The 24,360-nt window shown below is 42.5% G+C and overlaps 1 protein-coding gene across 2 annotated transcripts in view; it reads right to left on the reverse strand.

The window, feature by feature from the left end:
• Positions 1-1,730: 1,730 nt before the first annotated feature.
• The window catches only part of SHANK2 (SH3 and multiple ankyrin repeat domains 2), a 162,438-nt gene continuing 139,808 nt past the window's right edge, over positions 1,731-24,360 (reverse strand). Inside the window, exons 8-10 of one of the 2 annotated variants that reach the window (XM_044437030.1) lie at positions 21,784-21,900; positions 17,233-19,679; positions 1,731-2,304 (exon numbers count right to left, since the gene is read on the reverse strand). In XM_044437030.1, the coding sequence (XP_044292965.1) occupies positions 1,731-2,304; positions 17,233-19,679; positions 21,784-21,900 (3,138 nt within the window). The remainder of the gene's footprint in view (positions 2,305-17,232; positions 19,680-21,783; positions 21,901-24,360) is intronic. The other variant, XM_044437031.1, reaches the window with a different exon arrangement.

Raw genomic sequence — 24,360 nt, forward strand, 5'->3', positions numbered from 1 at the left:
CCTAATTAGACACTTGATTGTGAGGAAATAAAATTATAATTAGAGATAGGCTGGAATATATTTGAGAACAAATTTAGATGCCTTCCAAAAGTAGGAGACCCTTTGAAAATTAAGTGGTTTAATGATGAGCAACCTTATACCATTTACCCTTCTAGAACAGGCTAAACTCTTCAGGAAACTGGGAACCACAACATTCCCTACATGCATTTCTAATGGTGGGAAAGAGGGTATGTGGGAATATCATTAAACTTCATAAAAGTCATCAGCAACACTATCCCAGAAAAGACTACCGTTCCTTATATGCACTCTGACCTCCATACCTAATCAACCAGTATTAGACACAGTTTATAGTAAGCCTGTCATTTTTGTCCCAACAGTTCAGTGAATTATCCTGAAATGCCGCTCCAGTTTATGTGGCAGAAGAACTAAATTGTAAGATTTTTAAATTTTAAGTCAAAAGTTGTTACATTTTTTTAAACACAGGTTGTTCATCTGTAATAGGATTCCATCATTTTTATAAAACTACTTCTCTAGTTCTCAAAACACACTATGTTCATATTTTTATTTTAAAATTTGTTTCTGATTGCAGGCAATGCTTTTTAAATATACCTTTTCTTAGCACATTAAGGTTGCATTCTAAGCATGTTCAGGCAAAAAAAGTCCTACAGTTCCAGCATTCCCCATCCCACATGTGAGAGTAAATAGCATGAGAAAAGTCAGAAAATTACTTAATTATCACCCAAATCCAATATAATGAAGATTTGAAGACATCTGAGTTGAATTATAACCTAATTATAAAAAAGATGTCTTCAACGGCAATGTTAGAGAAGCTTTTTATTTCCTGCTCTAGAAAACTGGGATATGTCTTCTTACATAACTTCTGCACATCATACTGTATCACGTATGGACAGAAAACATGCATGAAAGCTGTCTGGCAACTTCTAAAGCCTTAAGAGACAGACAGTACAGTTACACTGGATGACAAGAACTGACTTCTTCACTGAGAAACCAAGAAATGTGATAGTCAGGCTGATAAGATTTCACGAACTCTGTGAAAACTCTGTTTTAAGAATTCTATGAATGTACAGATTTCTAATGAAAACCAGTAAATACATCACAAAAAATAGGAACATTTGTATGAAACACTAATTGACTGAACAGAGAATCAGAATGGCAAAACCCACGGAGAAGTTAACTTACAGAAGCAGTGTCATTGAGTGCAATGGACATGTGAATAGTGGTGGGGGAAGCAAGTATTTCTAAAAGGGCTAGGCATAGTAGCACTTTATCGTGAATTGAGAAACATGTGAGTTTAAACTGAAAAGAGACTGGTACATTATTGTTCAAGCAGAAGAGCATTTCTGGAGAGGAGAATGCCCAAAGATGGATTTTAAGTCCTGTTCCCCGCCTTCCCAGTAGGAAACCAGTAAGGGCATTGAAATAATTTCAATGCCCAAGTATGCACAACTTTTGGAAGTTAGCAAAGTTTCCTTTCCTCATCTTCTCCCCAACTTTGCTCCTTCCTTCTTGTAATATTAGGTCCTATTAATGAAAATTTAGTTGGGGATGTTCCTAAACACTACGCTCTACACTGTTACAAATTAGAAAATACGGGGACCAGCTGAGGCTTTAATTTAGTAGTGCTCTTAGGGAGTCAAGGCATTTGGGGTGTTTCAGTACCAGCCCATCTCTATTTATAACAAAGGTTTCTGAGGCAAGAGCAGCTGTTCTTATCTGTCCAAGAGCTGTTTCAAGGCTCTTTCTATGTTCATTCTGTGACCAACTCTAGTCACTCCAAGGTCTATCAAGTCTTCCTTCTGAAGGTTTGGTAAATGGGTGCCATCTATTTCATTATCCATAAAGGTCTCTTTATGTTCACCTAGGTTTAAACTTTCCAACCAATCTGCCACATCTGGTTTGGTCCACAGGTGGACAGGCTTAGTTGTAAAAGGCTTATTTGAGATTGGCTGTTGCAAAATGGAGGGAGAAGGAGACCTGCTGCGCCCTGCGTTCAAAGCAAAGAGGTCCCCAGAAGGAGGCTGGCTGGGTAGACTGAAAACATCAGAAAGAGTTGGAGAAGGAGATGCAACTGGAGCAGGAGCAGTCAGAGGAGCGGGCAGGACGTCTTTACTTATCTCTGTTGGTGAGACCACTGGGCTTGGAGCATGCCTTGCTCCTGATGTCCTACTATCATACTCTGGGGACCTGCTCTGCAGTGTGATTGGCTGGCTGGTCCCAGGCCGGACAGTAAAAGTGATGGTTGAACTTCGAGTACCTGAGACAGTGCTCATAACTTCTGTGCTCCTGAAATCATAAAGGAACATAAAGTATTCAGACTTTTCAGACACGGCATATATGATTCACACTATTGTGAATTTATGGCATTTTTGTACTGTACACAATGCATTAAAAAGTAACAAATGCTAAAGAAATCCCATACAATTTTTATGAAAAAACAGCAGCAGAAAATAACACTTTAAAAAAACAAAGGCAATTTTAATTGCATAGTTAATATCTGTGTTATTAATCTCTGGCCACTAATCCTGGCCCCAAATGGAAATTATCTCACAAGGCCTCCAGGAGATAAACAGGAAAAAGAGGATTCCAAAGTGACTTGCTTTTTGTATCACTATTGTTCTAACTTATTGCAGAAAAGAATACAAAATAGCTTAGAGATTTTATTATACCTAGTGGCAGTGCTTTTTTTGTAAAAAAAAAAAAAAAAAAAAAAAGTGCCGGAACTCACATCCCCGCCGGCAGTAAGCACTCAGTGTGCTGCGCGACCACACACACCAAGCCGAGCAGCAGCAGCAGGCCCTCCCTATCTCACTTGCAGAGAGCAGACACAAAAGCAGCCCGCAGGCACCATGTTAATGATGTTTGCTGCTGATCTGCTACGATTCAAAATCACTTTGTAAAATCCATTGGGAAAAAAAGGTGCCGGGACACCGTTCTGGTGCGTTCTAATGACAAAAAAGGCCCTGCCTAGTGGTATATGAGTTCACCAATAAATATATAAATAAAATGATGTATTTCTTAATGCACCCTCAGTACATTGGAGATATTGCAATGAGATGAAGAAGAGGCACTCCCACAGATACAATATGTGTGTTTTTTAAAGCTGAATGTTCAAGTCAGTCCCTTTGAGGAGAAAATCAAATATAATTGAGGAACCTTGAACAGAGCAACCATCTTGTCTCACCAAGGGTAAATTTATATACAATATGTTATAGCAGGCTCTCTTTGAGTTCATGGTCCATGAATTATTGGTAATTGGGCCAAAACTGCAGAAGCAGTGGATTTGCCAAAAGCCACCTCTGGCTACAGTACTTGCAGCACCTGGATGGAGGGGGAGCTCAAGCTTGCAAGCCTGACTGAGCAGAGGAGGTGGAACCCCACAGCAAGCAATGCCCCTATGTACTTCAAGCCACAGTTCAGGCAGATCTTCATTACCTCAGTCTTGTCTGGATGCAGCTTCTATCATCTTAACTAACCAATTGGAGTTGGTCCTTTGTTTACCTTAACAGTGTCACATGACACAGAGATGGACCAAAGCTGAATCTGAACACACCTGAAGATTGGTTTGCAATTTGCATTCAGAAAGACACCAAGGCACAGACAAGGAAGCTCCTGATCTTGAAATTTAGCATATTGGATTAGTATTCCTGAAAATATCATTCAATTTAAAACAGAAAAAAGTACTATGCACTTGCAATATCCAAGGACAATAATTAGGAAATTTAGAGAGAGCCCCTGTGTCAGTCAGGCAGCTCCAAATGGGTCCAAGTTTATTCAGGATGCTTTTCCAAGTGCCAAATCAAGATCTGAACTGAAACTTGTGGTCAGTGTACATCTTCCAAATACCATATTGCAAACTACTTCTGAAAACCCCTTAAGTTTCAAAAACGATTTGCCAAATAGTTTGCCCAAAAGAAGTCAAAAGCAAGCAAGTGAACAAATAAAACATCTGCAAGTTCAAACTCTCTTTGATGTGTAAAACAAATTGTGTAATTCTTGGGATCCTGGCTATAGTCTGTGCACTCTAAATGCATAACAAAGGGATGATTAGTTAGGTTAGATTTTAAGTTAAACACTAAGCCAACTTTTGTGCCGAGTGATAAACATGCCTTATTAAAAAACACATTCAAGTGGAACTGTTGACTGTCATAGAGTCTATTTCCAACACTACCCACACACAGGAGAGAGGTATCGCCATGCTTGGAAGTACGTACACCAAGGATTTCAGAAATACAAACCCCCAAGTTAAATCAAGCCCCCCTTGGGGCCAACATTCCAAAGGTAATAAAGGCCAAGTGTGCTCTTACCAGGGACACTGATTCAGAGAAAAACAAAGCAAAGGGAGAGGGGAATGGAATCTGAGGTTGAAGTTGATGCAGCTAAGGCAGTCTCACCTGGCAGAAAATTATAGATATGAGAAAGAGGCTGTGCTCACATGTAACAACAAGCCATGGCAGGACTGGTTTGTTGCGACGTGTGAACTCAGTAAGCAGGGTGCAGTGTGGCATGTCTGGTTACCTCGAATCCCTGGAGGATCAGTGGTGTGCTCTAAGGATTGCACATTTCATCACTGCTTTTTGTTATGTGTGAATTCAGTCGCTATGCTTTTTTCTGTAGTTTTCCAGTTTCTGCCGTTGAATTTTGCAGCAGGAGCAGCCATGACAGCAGCTGATGCTCCAGCTCCATGTTTTTCTGCCCTGCCCTGCCCTGCCCTGCCCAGCCACTGCTGAAGCAGCTGCAACCGAACTCTGATTGGGGACATTACGCTCATTTCCCCCTCTGTCCTGATGCCCAGACACAGCTTTGGAATAGCAGCAGCGGCAGGGGATTGCGTAGCACCATCTCCAGCAGCAGCGTCCTTGGAGATAGGTAGCATGTGCGAGTCCTGCACACGGGTGTGTGTCTGAAATGGACACATGTGCAGCAAGGGGGTGTAGATGCTGTGCTTGCACATTGGCACAGAGCAGAGCTGCGGCAGGAGGCATTCCTGCAGGACTCCTCTAGAGCAACAGTTCTACTCCCTGCCTTCTTGTTGAGCAGCAGAACCTCTCCTCACCCATCCCGCCATGAAAGGCAGCTGGCTGCGAACATGCCCAGGGAGCAAGCAGGCCAACAAAGGCGAGGTGGGTGGGACAAGCAGGACTGGTGCATGCAGGGATGGATCCCCAGCTGGGAGGGCCTCGTAAATGCTCCCATTTGGAGGAAAGATGGAGGTGCACAGAACGACTCGTGAACATTTGCCATGCAAATGTGTGAACCCAGGAAAGGAGGTAAGATAGGCAACTGCATGGTAACCATTTGTGTTATGTGCAACCTCAGCCAGAGAGAGAGAGAGAGAGAGAGAGAGAGAGAGAGAGAGAGAGAGAAGGCGAGGAGCAGGATGGCCCGGTAAGGAGGAGAAAGGGAGCAGTTATAGCCGTGCATCTTTTCCCCAGTTGCCTTGTGCTCCAGTTCTCTTGTCTTTCCTTCTCTGAGAGAAAGAAGCAAAAGAGGAGAGAGAGAGATGGATATTGGGAGTGCAAAGAGAACCACTCAGAGATGGCCAAGCCATTAGGCAAAATAAGGCAGCTGCTTCAGCAGCAGTAGCAGCATCCTGAAGGACAGAGCTATTTGGGCCATGCAGCTTGGCTTGCCCTCCCAAAGCTAGCCTGCTGCCTTCAGGTGTGACAAAGGATGCTGTCCCACCACCAATCCTGAAGAAAAAGCCCAATCTGTTTGTAGTTGGATGGGAGGGGTGCCACGCTGGCCTGTACATCAAGCAGGTAAACACACTGCACTGGCCCTGCAACCATCTTATGATCAGGCCAAGTCATTACGTGGCTCGCACTGCAGAGCAATTTTTAGATGACCCCAGGGACAGAAAGGAGTGCTGCCCATACAAATTAGCAAAGAGATCCAAAATTTTAATGTAGTATGACTGGGTACCAGTGTGTCTAGTCTAGTCCAGTCCCTCTGAAAAATGTAAGATGACACCACACGGAACCTCCCTGAAAAAAATAAAAAATCTGTGTGTAAAGCAGGGGTCTCAAACTCATGGCCCGCAGGCCAATTGCCGGGATGGGCAGGGCATGGGGGAGGGGCCCTGTGGCCTTCAGAGCGCCGGCGGCGCCTGGGCCGGCCTCTGGGAGCGACGTGGGATGAGCGGCCCACCACCACTGCTTGATGCGGCCCAGCCTCACCCAGACTCTACTTCCAGCGGTCGCCAGGTAAGTTGAGTTTGCGACCCCTGGTGTAAAGCAAGGTGACTGCAAGGTAAAAGCCTGTTCTGAAAGCAACTGACACCAAGTCACCTGCTGGCACAGAGAATAATCTGATTCAAAAGCAATGAAATCTACATCAAAATTCACCCTAATACTACCAGAACCACAATACAAAGAAGTTATTTAGCCATATGAGAAGTAGAAAGGAAGTGCACACTGGTCCAGTTTACACATACTGAGAAGCCACCAAAGGTGAATTTCCCCGCACTGCTTCTTGTGGCTACAGCTGCCATTTTGAAGATTTGAACTGCAGCAATGGCATGCCATAGCTTGTTATGTGTAAACCCTGTGAAGCTGGGTTGTTGGGGTAGTTGACAAGTTGCCCAGAAACCACGGGCTATTTTAGAGTTGCAAATGGCTTCTCAACCACCCTGACAACCCATCCTCACCAGGTTTGCAAATAACAAAAAAGCTATGGTGTACTCTTGATGGGGCTTGCATATTTAAATTAAGGCCAATTTGGAGAGTAGCCCAATAGAGAAGCCCATGGCAGCTTCCTGTTATGTCTGAATCAGGTCACAGTGCTGAAGGCTTTGCTGCAGTACTTTCCACCATCAAATGCGAAAACAGATGCTTAAATAAGTTTAAAAAGTTGCTTGACTCTTTGTCAGTATGCTGCAGGAAAACTCCAAAGACAAGACACTAGCAATTATTGTTCTCACCACATGTCTAAATAGTTTCTTTGGATTTCAGCTGATGTGATAATTATATTACAATCACTTTGAAGAAAACATTAGACAAAGGTTATTGATGTGCCACTTGGTGATAAAGTACACAGGAATTATTAACCAAGAAGAAACATTTGGCACAATTAATTGGATTAAATGACATTGAGAGAGAAGCTGTATTAAATTATGTTGAACAGAAAGCAGTTGTGGATAAAAAAAATCCTTCAGAAATAATAAAATACTAAATTGAAGTGTCTAAAACATTGATTGTGAGCTGTGGGAGGCAAACAATTGTCTTCCAGGATGATCAAATAAATCAACTTTCATATAGCTGTGAAAACCAATGTTTTTAAGAATGGATGTCTCTGGCCTTTTGAGTAAATTGTCAATAAGAGGATATTAGACTTGAGACAATTTCTTTTGCCTCAAATTTACTTTGGTATTATGGTTATTTATAGTCTTGGGAATCAATTTCACCTGTGATTTCATGGCTTAGAAACAGGCCGGATGTTGGGGAAAAAAGCTTTCTCTACTGGGAGTATTTTGTTGCAAACATTCACTTCCTCTGACTGCTCCGGTTGCAATACACAGTGGGAGAGTTCACACCACACAGAAACCCACCCTGTGAAATAAACCAAACAATGTGGCTTGTTATGAAACAACTCATGGTGTGCCTAACAGACAACTGCACTCATCATGTGTTCTGCTCTCCCCCTTCCCCCCACGTTGTCCTGTAAATATCCCAGAGGAGTCTATGACACAACACAACTTGTCTCCTCTCTCTCTGCCAACTGTAGTCACTTCTGTGGTCACTGCAGCTTCCCCACTTCCCAAAACAACACACTGGAATGACAGTCACTATTTTCTCAGCCTTTTTCTTCTTGTGTCTTCGATTTGCACATCTTTAGGCTCATCTCTGTAAAGGTGTCTTTTGGAGGAAGGGGCTGGATTTTTGGTGAAATGCAACTTCAACTATCCAAAATGCATGGCATTGCTCTGTTCAATGTCCTGCATAGTGTTTCCTGTCAAAGTACCATACATGGAATTAGCCAGGCTGCAAACAGCTTAATTTGAGGCTTGCTTTACATCTGGCAGCTGTCAAATGGCAAACTGTCAAGCAGAGAGAGAAGCAAGATCTTTGCAAAAGGGAGTGGCAAGCAACTACATCACCCTTGTTGCAGCAAGATCCTCTAAATTTTAAGTCAGGTCCTAGCAGTTTTAAGTGTCTTTACCTCTAAGTCTCCAGGTGCTTGAGAAAATGAAAAAGTAAGAGCCACCCCATTTAAAGGAATACTCTCAAAAGCAAGGCTTTCTTTTCCAGCTAGCATTTTTGACAGAGACGTATAAAGCCATGAAAACTGTAAGCCACTCATCTATGGGGGCATGGAATTTTGAGAGCTGTCCACTTTCCACTTCCTGAGCACCTATAATCTTGGGAAAGGGCAGACAATCTGAAAGACACTGAGAACAGACAGGTCCACATGAAAGCAAAAAATCTAATTGGGGAGGGGTTTCTAATCTATACACAGTTCCACTTCACCAGCAAAGATCCCCTTGCAGCTTCACTTCCCACTTGAAAGCTCACTGTTTGACAGCTGTCAAATGAGAAGTACAGCACCAAATAAAATGTATTCATAGCCTTGCTTTGGCAATGTCCACGGGTGTTTGACAGGAAAGACATTTTCCAAGGCATTGTCGAGTCAGTGGTGTGCATTGAAGATAGTTTCATTTGACCCTTAAAAAAAGAGCAAAAAAGTTGGCAAATCTCAGGTGTAATAAAGAAAGAACAAAACAGTGAAAGCTGCTCAAATAGATGTTTGGACACTTTTGAGGGACTATCAGTGGCTGTCATTTCAGAGATTATGGAAACTGAAGATAGGGAAATGTGTAAAAAGAGGATGGAATGTAGAAATTGTAGGTTGTAGTCAGCAAAGGTGGGATGAGACAAGACAGATCAGGCTGTGAAGTCCTCTGGGATACTCACAGAAGGACCAAGGAGAAAGACAGGGAAAACCCATGGCATGCCTCATCATCTGTTAGGGGCATTGTGGTTTCTTTCATGAGCAACACACATGGTGTAGCTTTTCTGCATTGTTGTGGGTTTTCGTGTCATGCAAACACATCCACTATGTTGCCCCAGACTATGTCAGAATATATAATTACTACCAAATTTCCTAATAAAAGATATCCGAATGAATCCATACTAAATTATTTTGAACCCTTTTAACAGGATTTAAATATACTGTTCCCTTTCCAGATGTTAACAAATACCTATTATTGGACAGCTGGCTACAAGATGCCTTTGTTCATTCTGCTGCGAAAAGTTATGTGCTCATAATATTTAAATATATTCAAACATATTTTCTACATATTTCAAAGAGGTGTAACATGTATCTATGTTTACTCAGAAGTACTAACTGCACTCAGTAGAATGCAGTATCTACTAAGGACGTGCACAATGCAGGCATAGGGTCAAATTAAATGCAACTTCAAATTTTTCTTTTTATAGCAGGTCTTGGTGTGTGTGATAATTATCTGGAGAATCAGTTGCTAGTTCTATAGGAAGAAACCCTCATTGATATCAAAGGGTTAACATTCCTTCCTTAAACAACACTTTGATCCTGACAATTATTATCCTCCCCCTGCAAGCATCTGCTATTTGCATTTTTAAAATGTGCACTTTAAAAGCAAAGGCATGTTTAATATCATGCCTAGTCTGACCTTTAGTGTTGCTATTTATAAGATTATAGAAAATCACTCCCAGCACTACTTTCCCCACTGCGGCAGATGGTCCCCTAAACCCCTGGAATAGATTTTTTTAAGGGCAAAATAAACTGCAGAGCAGGGATGTGGAACCTCTGGCCCATCTCATCAGGCCATCCTCAAGGCAAGGCTCAAGGACAGCCTTCGGTCTCCTGCAAAAGCATGCCATTTAAGGTTGAGGAAGCAGAATCCCTGCTGTTACCTCCAATCAGTGATCAAGGGAGCAGCTGGGATCTGCCTGGCTCACTGGGATGGAAGGGATGGAGAAGTGGATGGCAGCTACCTGTCTGCTTGCCGTGAAGCTGCCCCTGTTCAGGTACTGGGCATCAGAGGTAACACCAGGGATCCTCGCACTGTCCCAACTGAGGGGAATCCTCTGATGTTCCCCAGTGGGGGCAGGCAGAGAGCACACTTCCAGCCTATGCCTTGGCGGGGTGGCTTTGCTCCATGTGGACTCTCTCCATCCAGGGAAAGCCTGCACAGGCGTCACCACCAGTTGGATGCTGTAGAGGAACAAGGGGCAACCAAGGCAAGCCTCAGAGGGCCTCATCATCTGTCAGGGACAGCTTAGGTTAACGAGGGAACAACTGGCCCACTCCTTCATTTCAGGGTGGCTTTTAATGATGTGCGAACTAGCTCTTTCTCCGGCTCTTCTCGTTCCTCACTTTCTTCTCCCTCTGGCTGTGTGTGGCTTTTTCCTTACAATTGCTGCAGAAAGTCCCTGGGCTTTGCTGTGCGCCACCCAGTCAAGCCTGGTTCAGAGGTTGGAGGAAGAGCCCTGCAGCAGGGAAGGGGTCACTCAGCAAGGAAGCGAGGCCAAGCAGTTGGCTCTTGCTCACCACCCTCACTGCAGTCCTTTTGGCTGCCACAGCAGGCAGGAACCAACCAGGCAACCTCGCTTCCTTGAGAGGAAGCAAGGTCAGGCAGCTGAATTGTACCTGCTACCAAGAGCAGCCGCTCTGCTCGGCACCCCCACCCCATTTCCCCCCTCCCTGCTGGAGGGAAGGAGGAACACCACCGTCGGTGCCTCTTCCCTTCATGCTGCCCAGCAGAGCCACCATTCAGCCGAGCAGTGGCTCTGTGGGGGAAGGGAGGGTACGAACTGCAGCACCTTTCTGGGACCTGGTGTGGCATCCATGCCAACATGTTCAGCTGGGCCAGCTCCAAGAGCAATGCTGCTGAAAGCACCCCCGCCTGTGCTGCAATGCGTGGTGACTGCAGCTGTGAGCAGTGAGTTTGCCCAGGTTTTTCAGGAGGAGGTCCAGACAAAATTATTTGCCAGGAGGAGTCCCTCCGCACCCCGCATTTCGCCTTCCCTGCCCCTGCGAGCAATCCAGCTCTCCCTGCATAGGAGCTACAGATGGGTGACTGCTGCCCAAAGGATAGATTAAGCACTCCCTGCAGCTGTCAACCAATGCTCCTGCAGTGTGCTGGGGGGAGGGGGGCGAGGAGGAGGAGGAGGAGACATGCTACCTAACATTCCCAGAAGGACTAGCATATTGCCTGAACCTGCTGGAGGACCACCAGATGCCTTTCCATTTCTCAGTGGGCCATTCACCACCTTCCAGCTTAACCTTCCTCACAGGACTGTTCTAAGGATAAAACTGAAGGGATCTTTAATTCCTGGAGGAAAGGCAATTCACAAATATAATAAAATAAAATTAATAATTCTTGGCAGGAAAAACATCGCCTTAACAATGGGTTCATAGTAACACTGCTTAGCAAGCAAAATGGCCCTCTATGCATCACATTACTGTGAGTGCTCCTTCACTTGGATGCGTAGCAGAGACAAGATGCCTCAAACACCTCACGTGGCATTTTATCTTGCAGGGACCCTGGCAGGGAGCCTGAAGGCTGCCACCATCTCTGATAACTAAATATTAGACATTCAAAATGTGAGGGGGGAAAGTCCCCTTTGCTTCCCATACGCCTCCACCTTTTGCACGAGCATCTGCTCAAACGAACATCATTAATGACTTGCAAGCAGGAATTTGAAGAAAGAGGGCCAGTGCCAGGTTTGGCAGGGCCCTCAGCAGCTTCCGCCACAAGCATTCCAGTGGCAGACCCAACCAAGCTGCCTCCGGAGCAGCAGCACCAGCAGCCAGTGAGGCTGTCCTGGGGCAGCAACAGCAACCGTGGGACTACTCGGCTCTGTCTGGGAGCACACTGAATCCCTCTGCCTTTGGCTCTGAGTGTGGGCGACACTCTTACCTTGAGGCAGACAGGTGTCCATGGGCATGAAAAAACTGTTCTAAAGTAGCCCCTGAGTTTAATTTCCACCCAATGCCCCTGGGGTTCCATCAGGGCTCCAAGGCAATGGTGAGACTGAAATGGTTTCCTCCAGCTGCTGGGATGGGGTGGAACAGCTGGAGAGCTCTTGGGCCATCAGTAAGTGCCCAGTGGTGCTGACCCACAATGCCAGGCTTTGTAATGGACTGGGAGCTGTTGAGGATGCCAGCCATGCTTCAGTGATACAGCACATGCTTTGCCTGGCTGCAGAGAATCAGCCACGTATGAAGTGAGGGACCTTGGACAGCTGCTGCCAGGCAGGGTAGTCAATGCGGAGAAGGCTGACAAGCAAACTGCCCTGCTAAAAGGCATCTTCTCATTCTCCTAGCTTCCTCCCCCCCCCCCCCCAAACCACTAACTGGAACACATGTGGCACAGTGCTATTATGTTGAGAGCCCCTGCACTGATTCTGCAGTAACAGTAATAATACCTACCTGCTAGACACAGATTTAAATAAATGTCTGTTCTGGCCCTTAATTGGACAGCAGCTCTGTTAGGCTTTGGACTGTAAATCCAGCAACCTATGGCCTTTGATACCCTGGCCCATCATCTCCAGTCCACAGTTCCTTTTTACTCTTCCGCTCCATTTACAGCCCAGCACAGTCTCCCCTGTTTATAGGCTCTATTAGGGTTTTGACTGAGTTATCTGTTCTTCTCCATTTCTTCTTCAGTGCTCCACCACTCACAAAGCTTTTCTCCAAATGCTGGTTATTCACTGTTTGTACTTTGAGATCAGAGTGCTACATGTGCATTTTATTCCCTGTTTTTCCATTACAAAACCTCTAAATGGCACCATGGTACAGCACTGGGTGGCCAAAACAAGGCTGCATGCAACTCTTTTGAGTTTATTTTGCAGCTCTCAAACATCTGACATTTACTGTATGTGGTTCTTCCATTGAGCAAGTCTGGCCACCTCTGGTATAGCAGAATAGCTCAAATACACAAATGGAAATTGCATTTTCTCTCAGTTTCTTCAAAAAATACTGCATTTGCCTTTTCTAAAAATATTTGTTGAAAGTGGTGGGTAAAAACAGAATCAAAATTGGAGGGTCACATCAATACCTAAGAGTTTGCAAACAAGCACAAATAGTGAGTGTTGAGCATACAGTGTTTCATGTAGAAAAACTCAACTGCACCAGTTCAGCCAATCTACAATTTACAATACAGTTATAGACTCCAAACTGCAGCTGAAGAATTGGCTGGCCAGTTTACATCATCATGTGAAACTGGACCCCACTGCCTCTTGGTCTGTGTTGCCAGATCATGGTGCTGCAGCAAGGGTAAAAAACACAGCTGACAGAATTATCCTAGATCCCTGACTTAGCAAACACATTTTCTATCCACAGTGTCCCTCCTCTTCTATAATGGTCATGGACAGTCATCCAACTGGGATGGTGTAACTTCATGTCTCACAATAGCAGGAGGTTGGACCTGATGGCCTTCTGGCCTCTTCCAACAATATTATCCTATCAGTCTATGTCATTCCTGACTTAAACGGTGTGGAATTTCTTCAGAGACTTCTCCCTTAGCCCTTCTTGTCTGCTCTGCTCCTTTCCTCAAACATCACTCATCATTTGCTCCTCTGCTAGATTCTTATTTACTAGACCCTTGGTTGTTCTGCACACTTTCTCCAGTCTTCTTCAACCTGGGCTTCCTGTCCCTTATCTTCTTTGCACCCTAAGACCTCTTTCTGGTGCTAACTCTGCCTCTGCGTGAATCAGCAATCCAGCCACACTAACCCTTACTTGTTCTCCCAAAACCGGACTGCAAATATTCAGCTCACTGAATGTTCCACCCCCACCCCCCACTAGGCCAGAAGCTTCATTGTCACAGCATAATATAGTATATATCAAGTACTTAATTTGGCCATTGATTTCAACAACATGGCTAAGTCTGTCCTTTGCATCAATTCCCATACTTTAATTTAAATTCTTCTACAATATAGCTATACCAATTCCTAAACAGGGTACCTCTGAGTGATCCTGAAATATATATTGAAAAAATCAGATGTTGAAGATGCAGTTTATTTTACAGAATGGCTACTACTTCAAGATATGAGAATGATCTAATCTAATTATAAATGAAAGAAAATGTGATATAATGCATAGATTTAAAAGGAACCCAAAACACAGAAGGCACATTGTAGAATATTCTATGCCTTTTGGTCTTCACTTACTTCATGGCACTTCAGCATGACCCTCTTCTGTTAACGGCAGTCATGAGAGCAAATAAAATGACAAAATGGAATGACTGAGACACTGTAAAATTACAAAGCAAAAGCATCTGCAAAATTTGTTGACAAACAATTAACAAGATGAAGTGGCAGTAATGGACACAATAAAGTTTAACTTAAAGAAATGTCTAATTGTTGGCTTAATTATGAAGTTCAATGTCCCAATGCATACCATTCTATTATATATTCATGTTTCACTTACCTGACTGTAATAAAATTGCATTGATACTGAGGAGTTCACAATTCAGTAAATTAATGTATAATAATGCAATACCTTGAATACCTCTGGCAACTGCAGAGGTAAGGACTGAAAACAGGTAATAGGGGGAAGAATTGCTAGCATACCAATAGGAATCAAAAGAACAGAATTTTCTCTGAATGAGATATTCAGTTAACAGTTTCAGGTTAGGACCACTGTAACTATTGTTAAAGCTCATTAGTTCCATTGTTAGAGCAGCAATAGCATTCTGGAATAGAATGAAGCTATAAACCAGCAGGACAAATAGTTCTTTTTCTTTTCATCTTATAGCTACTTGCTGTATTCTCTTGATACTGTCATTATCGCTTGGATCCCTGATTATTACGTTGCCAAGCAACAATCTGCTTCAGAGGCAGATTAAACATTTATCTATTTACCTGCTTCTTGGGGAGTGAAGGTACATAGTTTACAGCAAAGGATTTATTTTTTATGCTTATGGGTTGCATTTAGCTATGGAATTAATTTGTTCTGTTGTCGGTAAAAATAAAATAAACAATACTACCCAAAAAACAAGCATGATTTCAACATGCCTGAAAAGATACGGCTTTGGAGAGTCACAGCAGTTGACTGAAGATGAATTTTGCAAAGGGTAATCATCCAAATGCTTAAAAATTGTATGAAGGTAGCCAGTTATATCTGACACAGAGCAAAAATTAAGAACTTATTTTATATTGTTATTTCTTGTATTTTAATGTTATGTTGTGAGCCGCCCCGAGGCTCCAGTGAATGGGGCGGCATAGAAATGTTTTAATAAATAAATAAATTTTCCAAAAAAATGTGCACTTATTCACACCTGCATCCAGATTTTAACAATTAATTTTAGCAAGGGTCCAATCTGATGCACGTTTTGACAGAAAAAGGTTCTACAGCCCCCAGGATCTCCCAGCCAAATTCTCCTTCAGGGTAAATACTTTTTCCATCTGAACATGCATAGGATAGCATCCTAACCAACTGGAAGTTTATCCACTGCAAGCAACAAACTGTGCTACAGAGAGATATGTATCATGGGAAACATTATGCAGTATAATTATACAACGAACTGCACAACAGTAAAGCATAGGTTAGGATCTTCGCCTTCACTCACAAAAACAAGGCACAAAGTGTATAACATCTTTAGGACAAGCAAGCAACTAGCTAAAGTGTAATTATTATTGAATCGTTCTGATCCAGCAATCTGTTCTGGACACGCTCTCTGATGAGTCCTTGGATTTTCTACTATCCTGTGCTCTAAACCCAGCAAAGTCTCCCTATGCACTCCACTCGGTACACAGACTGGCTCCTTCCACTGAAACAAATTTGAAGCACCACAGCAATCAGCAGGGCAGATTCCTGGAACAAGGACGGCACTTCAACAGAAAAAAGTGCTTTTCTGAGTAACAGATACTTTTGATAGTTTGACTCTCTCAGGGGAGGGATATGAGATTAAATGAATATATGCAGATGGATCTGTGGACAAAGATATTGTGGACAAAAAGGGGAGACAGGGAAATGAATAAAATAGATACCTTATAACAAAAAAGTGCACCTTATGAACCCTTCTCTTGCTTCTATGGAAAAATAAACAACTCACACAAGGCTTACATACAGAACAAATATAATGTTGTGGTATCTATTGACAGTCAAGATGTTTACTGGGCAGCAATAGCCTTAATAGAGTGGTGGAACAGCACAAGACACCCATCTCTAAAATAACTTGTGGTTTTACACAGAGGTAACTTGGAGGTGCCACATGGAGCCTTGCATACCCATTTGTGTGATTGCCACCCGTTTTGAGAGAGCAGAATCACAAGAATTGGGCGGCCATGCTTATGAGAATCCCTTTGGGGCATCTGTTTTATGTGAGAAGTGTGGTGAATTGGGAAGTGCCTGTGCAGCTTCTCCAACACATAAAGCCTTTCACCATCTGGCAAAAGCCTGATGTGGGACGTTGCTAATCAACTGGCCCTGGGAGGTTCAGAGGTGGCTCCTTTATAGATCATTATAATTCTTGTTTCTCCTGAATTGCCACTTTCTAAAAGCTAAGAGTCCTGTCACCTAGGACTCACATCCAGTGGAACAATTCCACAAAAGGCTCAAGACATTTCAGAATGTCACCTTCAAAAATAAGCAGGACACGTGAAGCCTTTAAATGTTTATAGGCCAGGTTAGCTGAAGGTAGGATTGTCACAGACCAATGAACTGTGTCTCTGGGCAGAAACAGCTGACTCCACCCTCCTGTTCCAGCCATGTGGATAAAATTATCTTAAGGAGTAATGCAGTATTTGCCTTGGCACTTCTATGCATCAGTGAGATGGAAAGGACAGACCTCTCATGTCTTTAAAAGCTGTGTAGAAAATGGAATTTTCCAAACTGAAGCCATTTATACCACTCATGCCAGGCTGCATCTGCTAATATTCCACCTTCTTCTGAACTATTAGAGGCAAAAAGTCTTGTTGGTTTTTTTCTCTAGTCATGCTAGAAAAGGCTAAAGGACAAGTTTCATTGCTACTCCTCTCCAAACAATTTAAACCAAATAACTCAAACCACTGTATACTACTGTATACTACAGAGAAGGACAAAACATGGCATCACGTTTAACTTGTGGATTTTTAACAATGTAAAAAACAATGCCAGAGCATTAGTAACTTGCCTTTTTTTTTTACAAACGTTTACGTGATATTTAAAACAATTATTTTGGTCAAAGCAAAGCTAATGGAAACTTACAGGCAGGAAAGATTTAAAAAACATTTTAGTTGCACATACCTTGTACTAAGACTTGCAGGTTTTGTTCCTGTAGGCGACTCCAATCCTTCCCCAGGCTTTGAGGATTTCTCTCTGTTCATCTGCTGTAGTATGGAGTTCAATTCACTTATGACATTAGCCTTTGGGCCTGAGAGAACTGGGCTTTTCACCTCTGTTACATCACCCCATAGCTTAGAGGTCCTTTGCTGTACAACTTTAGCCACACTGGGCTGCGTGCTGATAGGAGGTGGGGGTGGGGCAGGTGGAGGAATAACAAAGCTATCTAGAGTTTCTTCAATTAGCGCATCCTTGTAAAGTGCATTGCTTTTGTTGATTATGGGCTTCATTTTTGGCTTAGGAGGTACTGGGGGTTTGTCCACCAGAAATGTTTGCCCATCTGCATAGACTGTACAAGTATCCAAGTTCTCACCACCTTCAGAAGACAAGGTAGAGATGCTGGACACAGTTGAGATAGTGCTGGTTGTCTCCAGGTGATGGTCACTACTGCTTCGACTGTCCACTTCTTCAATCCCAGAGTCAGTGACATTATCAAAATTTTCAGGGGGTGGTAAAAATGAGGCAGGCAAACAGTTGGCAAGACCCACTGGCTTCTTACTGTCTACTGAATTTGAGGGCTGAATGTGATTAAATGAAGTGGATGGGGTTCCATTTTTTCTCTGTTTGAGCAAGTCTGTTAGTGCAGAGCCTGGAACTGAATGGTCGTCGGGGATATCAAAACTGTTAGCAAATTCTAAAGGAGGAGGTAATGGCTCAGTAAAGATGAAATCCTCATCAAGGTCGACAGATGCTAAAGGAGGTGGAGGGATGCAGAATGGCAGAATGATAGGATCATCGACAGAGCCAATGGCTACAATAGTTTTACAGGGAGATGGTGGTGGTTCAGGAATGCCAGGATCATCTGGTCCACTCTCTGCTGTTTCTGTACTTTCCTGTGCTTCTGGCAGAGGCTTTTCAGTAGTCATGTCCATCTCAGCACTTTCCTCTTCATTCTCAGGGGTATCATTGGACTGGGCTGTGTCTACCGTATGAACCATAAGCAAACCAGCTGACTTTTGCTGCGAGGTATCCACAATATTGATCAGCATGTTCTTTTTTTCCTCAGGCCGCCTCTCTTTTGTCAAATCGGTCTCATATTTGTTCTCTGTCTCCTGCCTTCTTAGAGGACCACGCGTATTTTGCCTAGCAACTGTAGCTGTCACGGGAAACGTCGTTTCTATATTAGACCTCATCTTTGTATCGATGTAAAGTGGCTTATTAAAGTGGTCAGCTTTGCCAGGTTCTCCTTTCCCTGGAACTTGTTGGGTTTGCTCTTTCATGGCCCGATCTCTGGCAGAAAGGGCAAGGGCTAAAGGTGAATTTGGATCCAATAATTTCCCTGTGAGTGGATGAACATAGTTATCCAAACTTGACATACCAGCATTCTGAGTTGCCAATGTATTGTTTTCACAACCCACTGTTTGAGCTGAAGAGTTAGGTGTCCTTGCATCACCCTGGTTACTTGATTCACTACTATTAAAAATGTTTTCAGACTCTCTAGGTGCTGGGATAGGAGATACTGACACAAGTTGCCTAAAACTATCTTCACTACCAAACACTCCCTCCTCACTAAATTTAGACTGTCTCATACGTGGCGTTGGAGGTGTTAGCCCAACATCTTCATCTCCCAAATCTGTGGAAAGGAAAGCTGGAGAATTACGCCTGGCTTCTAATCTTTTCTCCCTGTCTCTCACTGCTCCCGCAATGGCTGCTGCAAATGGACTACTGACAGTCAAGTTATCTTCAGGTCTGAGTTGCCCTGGTTGTTCTGAAGACTGTGGGTCAATTTCCATACTGCTTCCTTGACTACTTTTCCCACTACTACTGGTAGATGGCTCTTTAACAATGATGGTTGGAATTGGAATGGAGCAAGTTTTTTCTGGACTATCCTCAACATTAGATTGTTTCACTAACATTCCCTTTCGCCTTGCTGGCTTGGCTGGGACATATACTGCTTTGCTTGCTATTTTTCCAACTTCAGAGTAGGGGTTCTCCGGCATCTGGCCTCTCTTGTTTCTGAAGTTTGCCTGAGTTGCGGCATTTCTGCTATATAAATCCTCAGAATCTAGAGAATAGCGGTCCATCTCTCTCCGGTAATATATGCCTTTGTCCCTTATCACTGTCCCCATATTTTCAGATCTACCTGAAGCAACCATTTTTGAACCTGAATTCTGATTAAATGCAGGTTTAATAGTTCCATATATTCTAGACATTGGAGATTTGGGAGAGTTGTAAAGAGAAGGAGAAGGAGAAGGAGAAGGCGAAGGAGGTGGTGGTGATGGCGGTAAAGATTGTGGTGGAGGAGGAATATCTTCAGAAGTGTCTGGCATGGATAGACTTCTGGTAAATTTTAGCATGGGGGGAGCCAAAAATTGTCTTTCTTCCTCTGTTATCCCTTCAAAAAGAACAAGCTACAATGTTTACATTGTCCTTAGCATAGTATGCCTTAATCATCAAAGACATTAAAAAAGGTACATCCAATATTGTTTTACTTATGCTATGCTTTTTATGGCTTTAGGTTACATTTACACTAATACAATACGTTTCTGTAGACCTTGACTTGGGCTTGTCAGAGTGTCTCTCTTCTTTTTCTTACATATATTTACAGACAGCTGTGCTTTTCTAAAGTGTGCCTAAAAGGGAGGAGGTGCCAGCCAAGGATCTTGCAAGGTTGGAGAAAGAAAGAAAGGAGGAAAGGAAGGAAAGGAGGAAGGAAGGAAGGAAGGACGGAAGGGCATGTATCTTTGCACAGGTGAGCATTTGTGAATAGGTTGCCATGCAGGAAATAAAATAAAACAATATGTCTGCATAGACAAAAGGGATCACCTGAGAGGCAGTGTGAAACATGTGTCCAAATAAACAAGGGTCATAGCAGTGATAGCACTGTGTGAGATGCTACATTTCATGCTGGAAAACTAGAAGCACTAATAGTGACAGGATGGGATATCAGGTGCTGACTTCACAAGTTACTAGTGATATTTTCTAGTGCAATTAAAAAAACTTGATGTTTCAGGGATACATACCTTACATAGATAATCTCTGAAATAAATAATTTGTATAGCTAACTTATTGATGTACGCTCATTCCACAACACCACTAAAAAGAGGGACTATTTAGCTACACACAGATTACCATTCCATGTAACTTCAGAGAATATACATTACACTAGATCAGCCTTGCCCAACCTGGTGGCATTTGGACCACAACTCTCAGAATTCCCATCTATCAGGGCCACTGACTGGGAATTATGGGTGTTGCAGTCCAAACATTTCTGGAAGACACAAGGTTGGGGAAAGCTGCACTAGATGATCCTTAAGTTATGCAGGAAAAACATTATTTTACCAAGGAACTAAACATTCCCTCCCAATAAAAGAAGCAGGGAGGGCATGAAAAGTGTTGTCTCTCAGTAACCAAATCTACTACATATGTTTTATTAAACACCTCTTTTCAGATATATTCTGGCAAAAACAGCATGTGCAAAAGTGGGGAAGGAAAAGGGAACACCAATTTGGCTAAAACATAATTTACAGGAAATGACATTTTCAAAGAGCAAAATATTTGATTAATTTTGCTCAATATATACAACTTTCTTATTAAATAGCCAAATACTTCTACAAAAAATAGATAATTATTAAATTCATACAGCTCAGCAGCTCACTATCATTATTTTGAATAGATTACAAAGGTGAGCTACAGAAGATTGTTTTATTGAAACACCAATTTGTGTAACTCTTAGGAGTATTGTTATTCTTTGATGCGTATTCCTCTTACATTTGTAAAACTGTAGCCTTATGATTTTTTTTAAACTGGAGATTGGAATCCTAAAACAGTTTCAGATATGCAGGTACAGCTGTTTTTGATTCAAAGAACATACAGATTAAACATACAAATTCAATTTGATTAGATTTGGAAGTTCTCAATAGGGACAGTCTGCCTATCAAGTTTGTATGTCTAAATGCTATTTTGTACACTTATGTTTGGATGACTGTTTCTACTAAAGTGTGCAAGTGCTTAAGCCATAATATTACAAACTACTGAAAGACTTGTATAATGCAGAGTATACATTCTAATTCAGATATTCCATCAAGTTTACAAATAGATGCACTACATGCAACCCGCACTCAAGCTTGAGTATTGGCTGAGACTGGTTTACCACCAAAGGACATTGTTGCACTGTGGTTATTCTGTGATGTGAATGCAGTTGTGGTTTGTCAACCACAAACAACCAAACAGCTCAACAAGAAAGCATGGGTTTTCTTTGAGGGTTCCCATGGCTAGGTTCACATGACAGATTAACTCTATAGCTCAACAACAACCCATAATCAAGCCATACTCATGTTGTGTGAACCTTGTCACTGTGTCCACATGTAATGGTTATTTGTTACATGCAATTTGATTAAGGTTCAAAATTAAGAAATGAATAAATTCATTTGACTCTAACTTGATGAAAACAATATAAGCTAAAGTTAAAAATAAAAGAAGAATCTACTCTGTATGTAGGGTAGAAAAAGATACTTTACCTATTGATTTTTGTCTTCTGACTGTACCTCGTGGTACACCCAGAAATGGGCCTTGAGGACTCCCAGGTACTGTAGGTGGCATCACAGCAATCCCTTGTCTATCATACATGGACTACAAAAACAAAACAAGAAATTATGTCCAAAGACCTGAATATAAAAAATTCTGCTTCAGTTCAACATATTCAGTTCAACATATTCAGTTCCTGCTGTTCATGATACCTTTAACTGGTTTCCACACCAGTTTGGAAGTGTGGTTTTGACCATGTGGTTACAGCAGATTGCATGCATGAATAATCCCCACTAGAGCAGATACTAATAGTGTAGTAAGCAACGTTTTAACCTTCTAGTAAGATGGATGGAAGACATCCATGCCATTGAAACAGCATGGAATCAGTTACAGAAGGCAGCAACAACCACACTGTGCAATGTAATGTAATTAATTAAACTTGTATTCTGCACTAACAGTCCTATTGGGCCATGGTAACTATAATTACTATAAATGTAACCCAGGCCATAGGTTTGGGAATATTAATAAATATTAAACAACATTAATAAAGAAAATGGGACAAATACATTATCTGGTCACTATTGCATAATATCAAAAATATTTGTTTCATCAGATGCTTAGGAATTTGGAAGTGATACTTCTATAAATGTTGATTACTAGAGTACACCAAAAAATTTCAGACTATGATCAGTCTGTGCTTTATAGACTACAGCAAAGCCTTTGACTGTGTGGATTACAAGAGGGTATGGATGGTTCTCATAGAAATTGGGATGCCTCAGCACTTGATCATCCTGTTGTGTAACTTGTTTTATGGACAAAAAGCTGTCAAGACAAATATGGAGAAACAGAATGGTTTTCTACAGGCAAAGATGTCAGACAAAGGTGTATTTTATCTCCCTGTCTGTTCAATCTGTACACAGAACACACCATAATGAAAGCTGGATTAGGATCACAGAAAAGAATGGAACTGAATTAACTGAAACTATGCAGATGATCCCATATTACTGGTAGAATGGACCAGTGAATTGAAACAACTTACGTTGAAAGTAAAAGAAACCGCAAAAGCAAGACTGCAGCTGAACATTAAGAAAATGAACAATCATGGTTACAGAAGAAAATTGATGCTTTCAAATCATGGTAGGGAAGCATGAAGAATTCATTTTGGGAATGGGATTCCATTGGATTCTCTGGACTTGGGTCCCCAGGCTCTTGTCTGCTTTGTCACAGTCATGAGCCTGAGTTCCTGGCAAGCGTACCCTGTGTTTACATGGAGCTAACCAGGAATTGAGTCCCATGGGAATACTGCGCAAGAGGCATCCTTTTTCTGCATCATGTGCAGTATTCTGTGTTTGTGCTGCACATGAAGTTGAAGAAGGTTATCAGTAGCACAACCTTTGTTCCATGAGTGTTTGCAGACTTTCTCTCAGCTTGGCCCACTTTCTAAGACAGGGCTGAGCAGAAAAGGACGTCCATGAACACTGGAGGGACTGATTCTGCTGAGCTTTGTCACAACAAGAGATGGAGGAAAGCTTTGTGAATACCCAGGACTGACAGAGAGTCGAACAAGCAGATCCTACATCAAATCAAGTCAGAGCTTGTCCTGGAAGCCAAATGATGAAACTAAAGCTGTTGAGCTTTGAGCACGCCACTGGAGAAGACAATCATGCTAGGGAAAGTCAAAGACAGAGAAGCAGCAGCAGCAGAAGACCAAATATGTGATGGATTAGCTCCATAAAGGAAACCATAATCTTGAGTTTGTAATAGCTGAGCAGAGTTGACGAGCCCAGGATATTTTGAAGGACATTCATTCATAAGATGGCTATAAGTTGGAGAGACAACTTAATAGCACACAACAACATTTGTATATTACATACACCCAGACAGTATCCATGAGGAATAACTAGTAAACTGATGAATGAGAGTAGCTGTGAACTTAACTATAGATGAGTGGAGTATTCTCTATGTCTGCACAGTACTCTCAAACAAACAGCCCTTCATTATCTATGTATACAAGAAATCAGTTTCATACCTATATAGTTGTAACTCCTCAAGTTTAGACTATACACATTCTGTAAAATGTGTGCTGGGAATGAAAGGGGAAGTTGTTCTTGGCATGCATTCCAAGGTTGTGCAAGTCCAGCAAACCTGGACTTGTCAGATGAGGCGGAGGCAGGACCCAGGGAAGCAGCACTCCCAGAGATTGTGATGGGGGAAGCAGAGGGCTTATCGCAAGGCTGCCCATTCCAGATGTTCAGGCAGACTCTGAGAATAGCCAGGATCTGCTTGGAGGAAGCATGGGAAGTAGTTGCTAGATTGGGTTAAATGAACTGCTCTGTGCATGCTCACAGACTTCTTTTGTGGTGATTGTGCTTACTGGATTTAATTTGGAGATTAAAGAACATTTGCAAAGGAATGGTCTGTAGCTTTGAATGTGTGAAGGGGGGAACTTAGCCCCCAACAATATGGGTGGCTTGCTATTTACCAATAAACCCTTTCAGGGGCTGCTAGGAGGCCCTTCCAACCTATCAACTGCCTGCAGTAGCAAGCCAATGCAAAGATAGCTTC

Source organism: Varanus komodoensis, unplaced genomic scaffold, assembly GCF_004798865.1.
Source record: "Varanus komodoensis strain SLA01 unplaced genomic scaffold, ASM479886v1 scaffold3, whole genome shotgun sequence".
In the NCBI taxonomy this organism is placed as follows: Eukaryota; Metazoa; Chordata; class Lepidosauria; order Squamata; family Varanidae; genus Varanus; species Varanus komodoensis.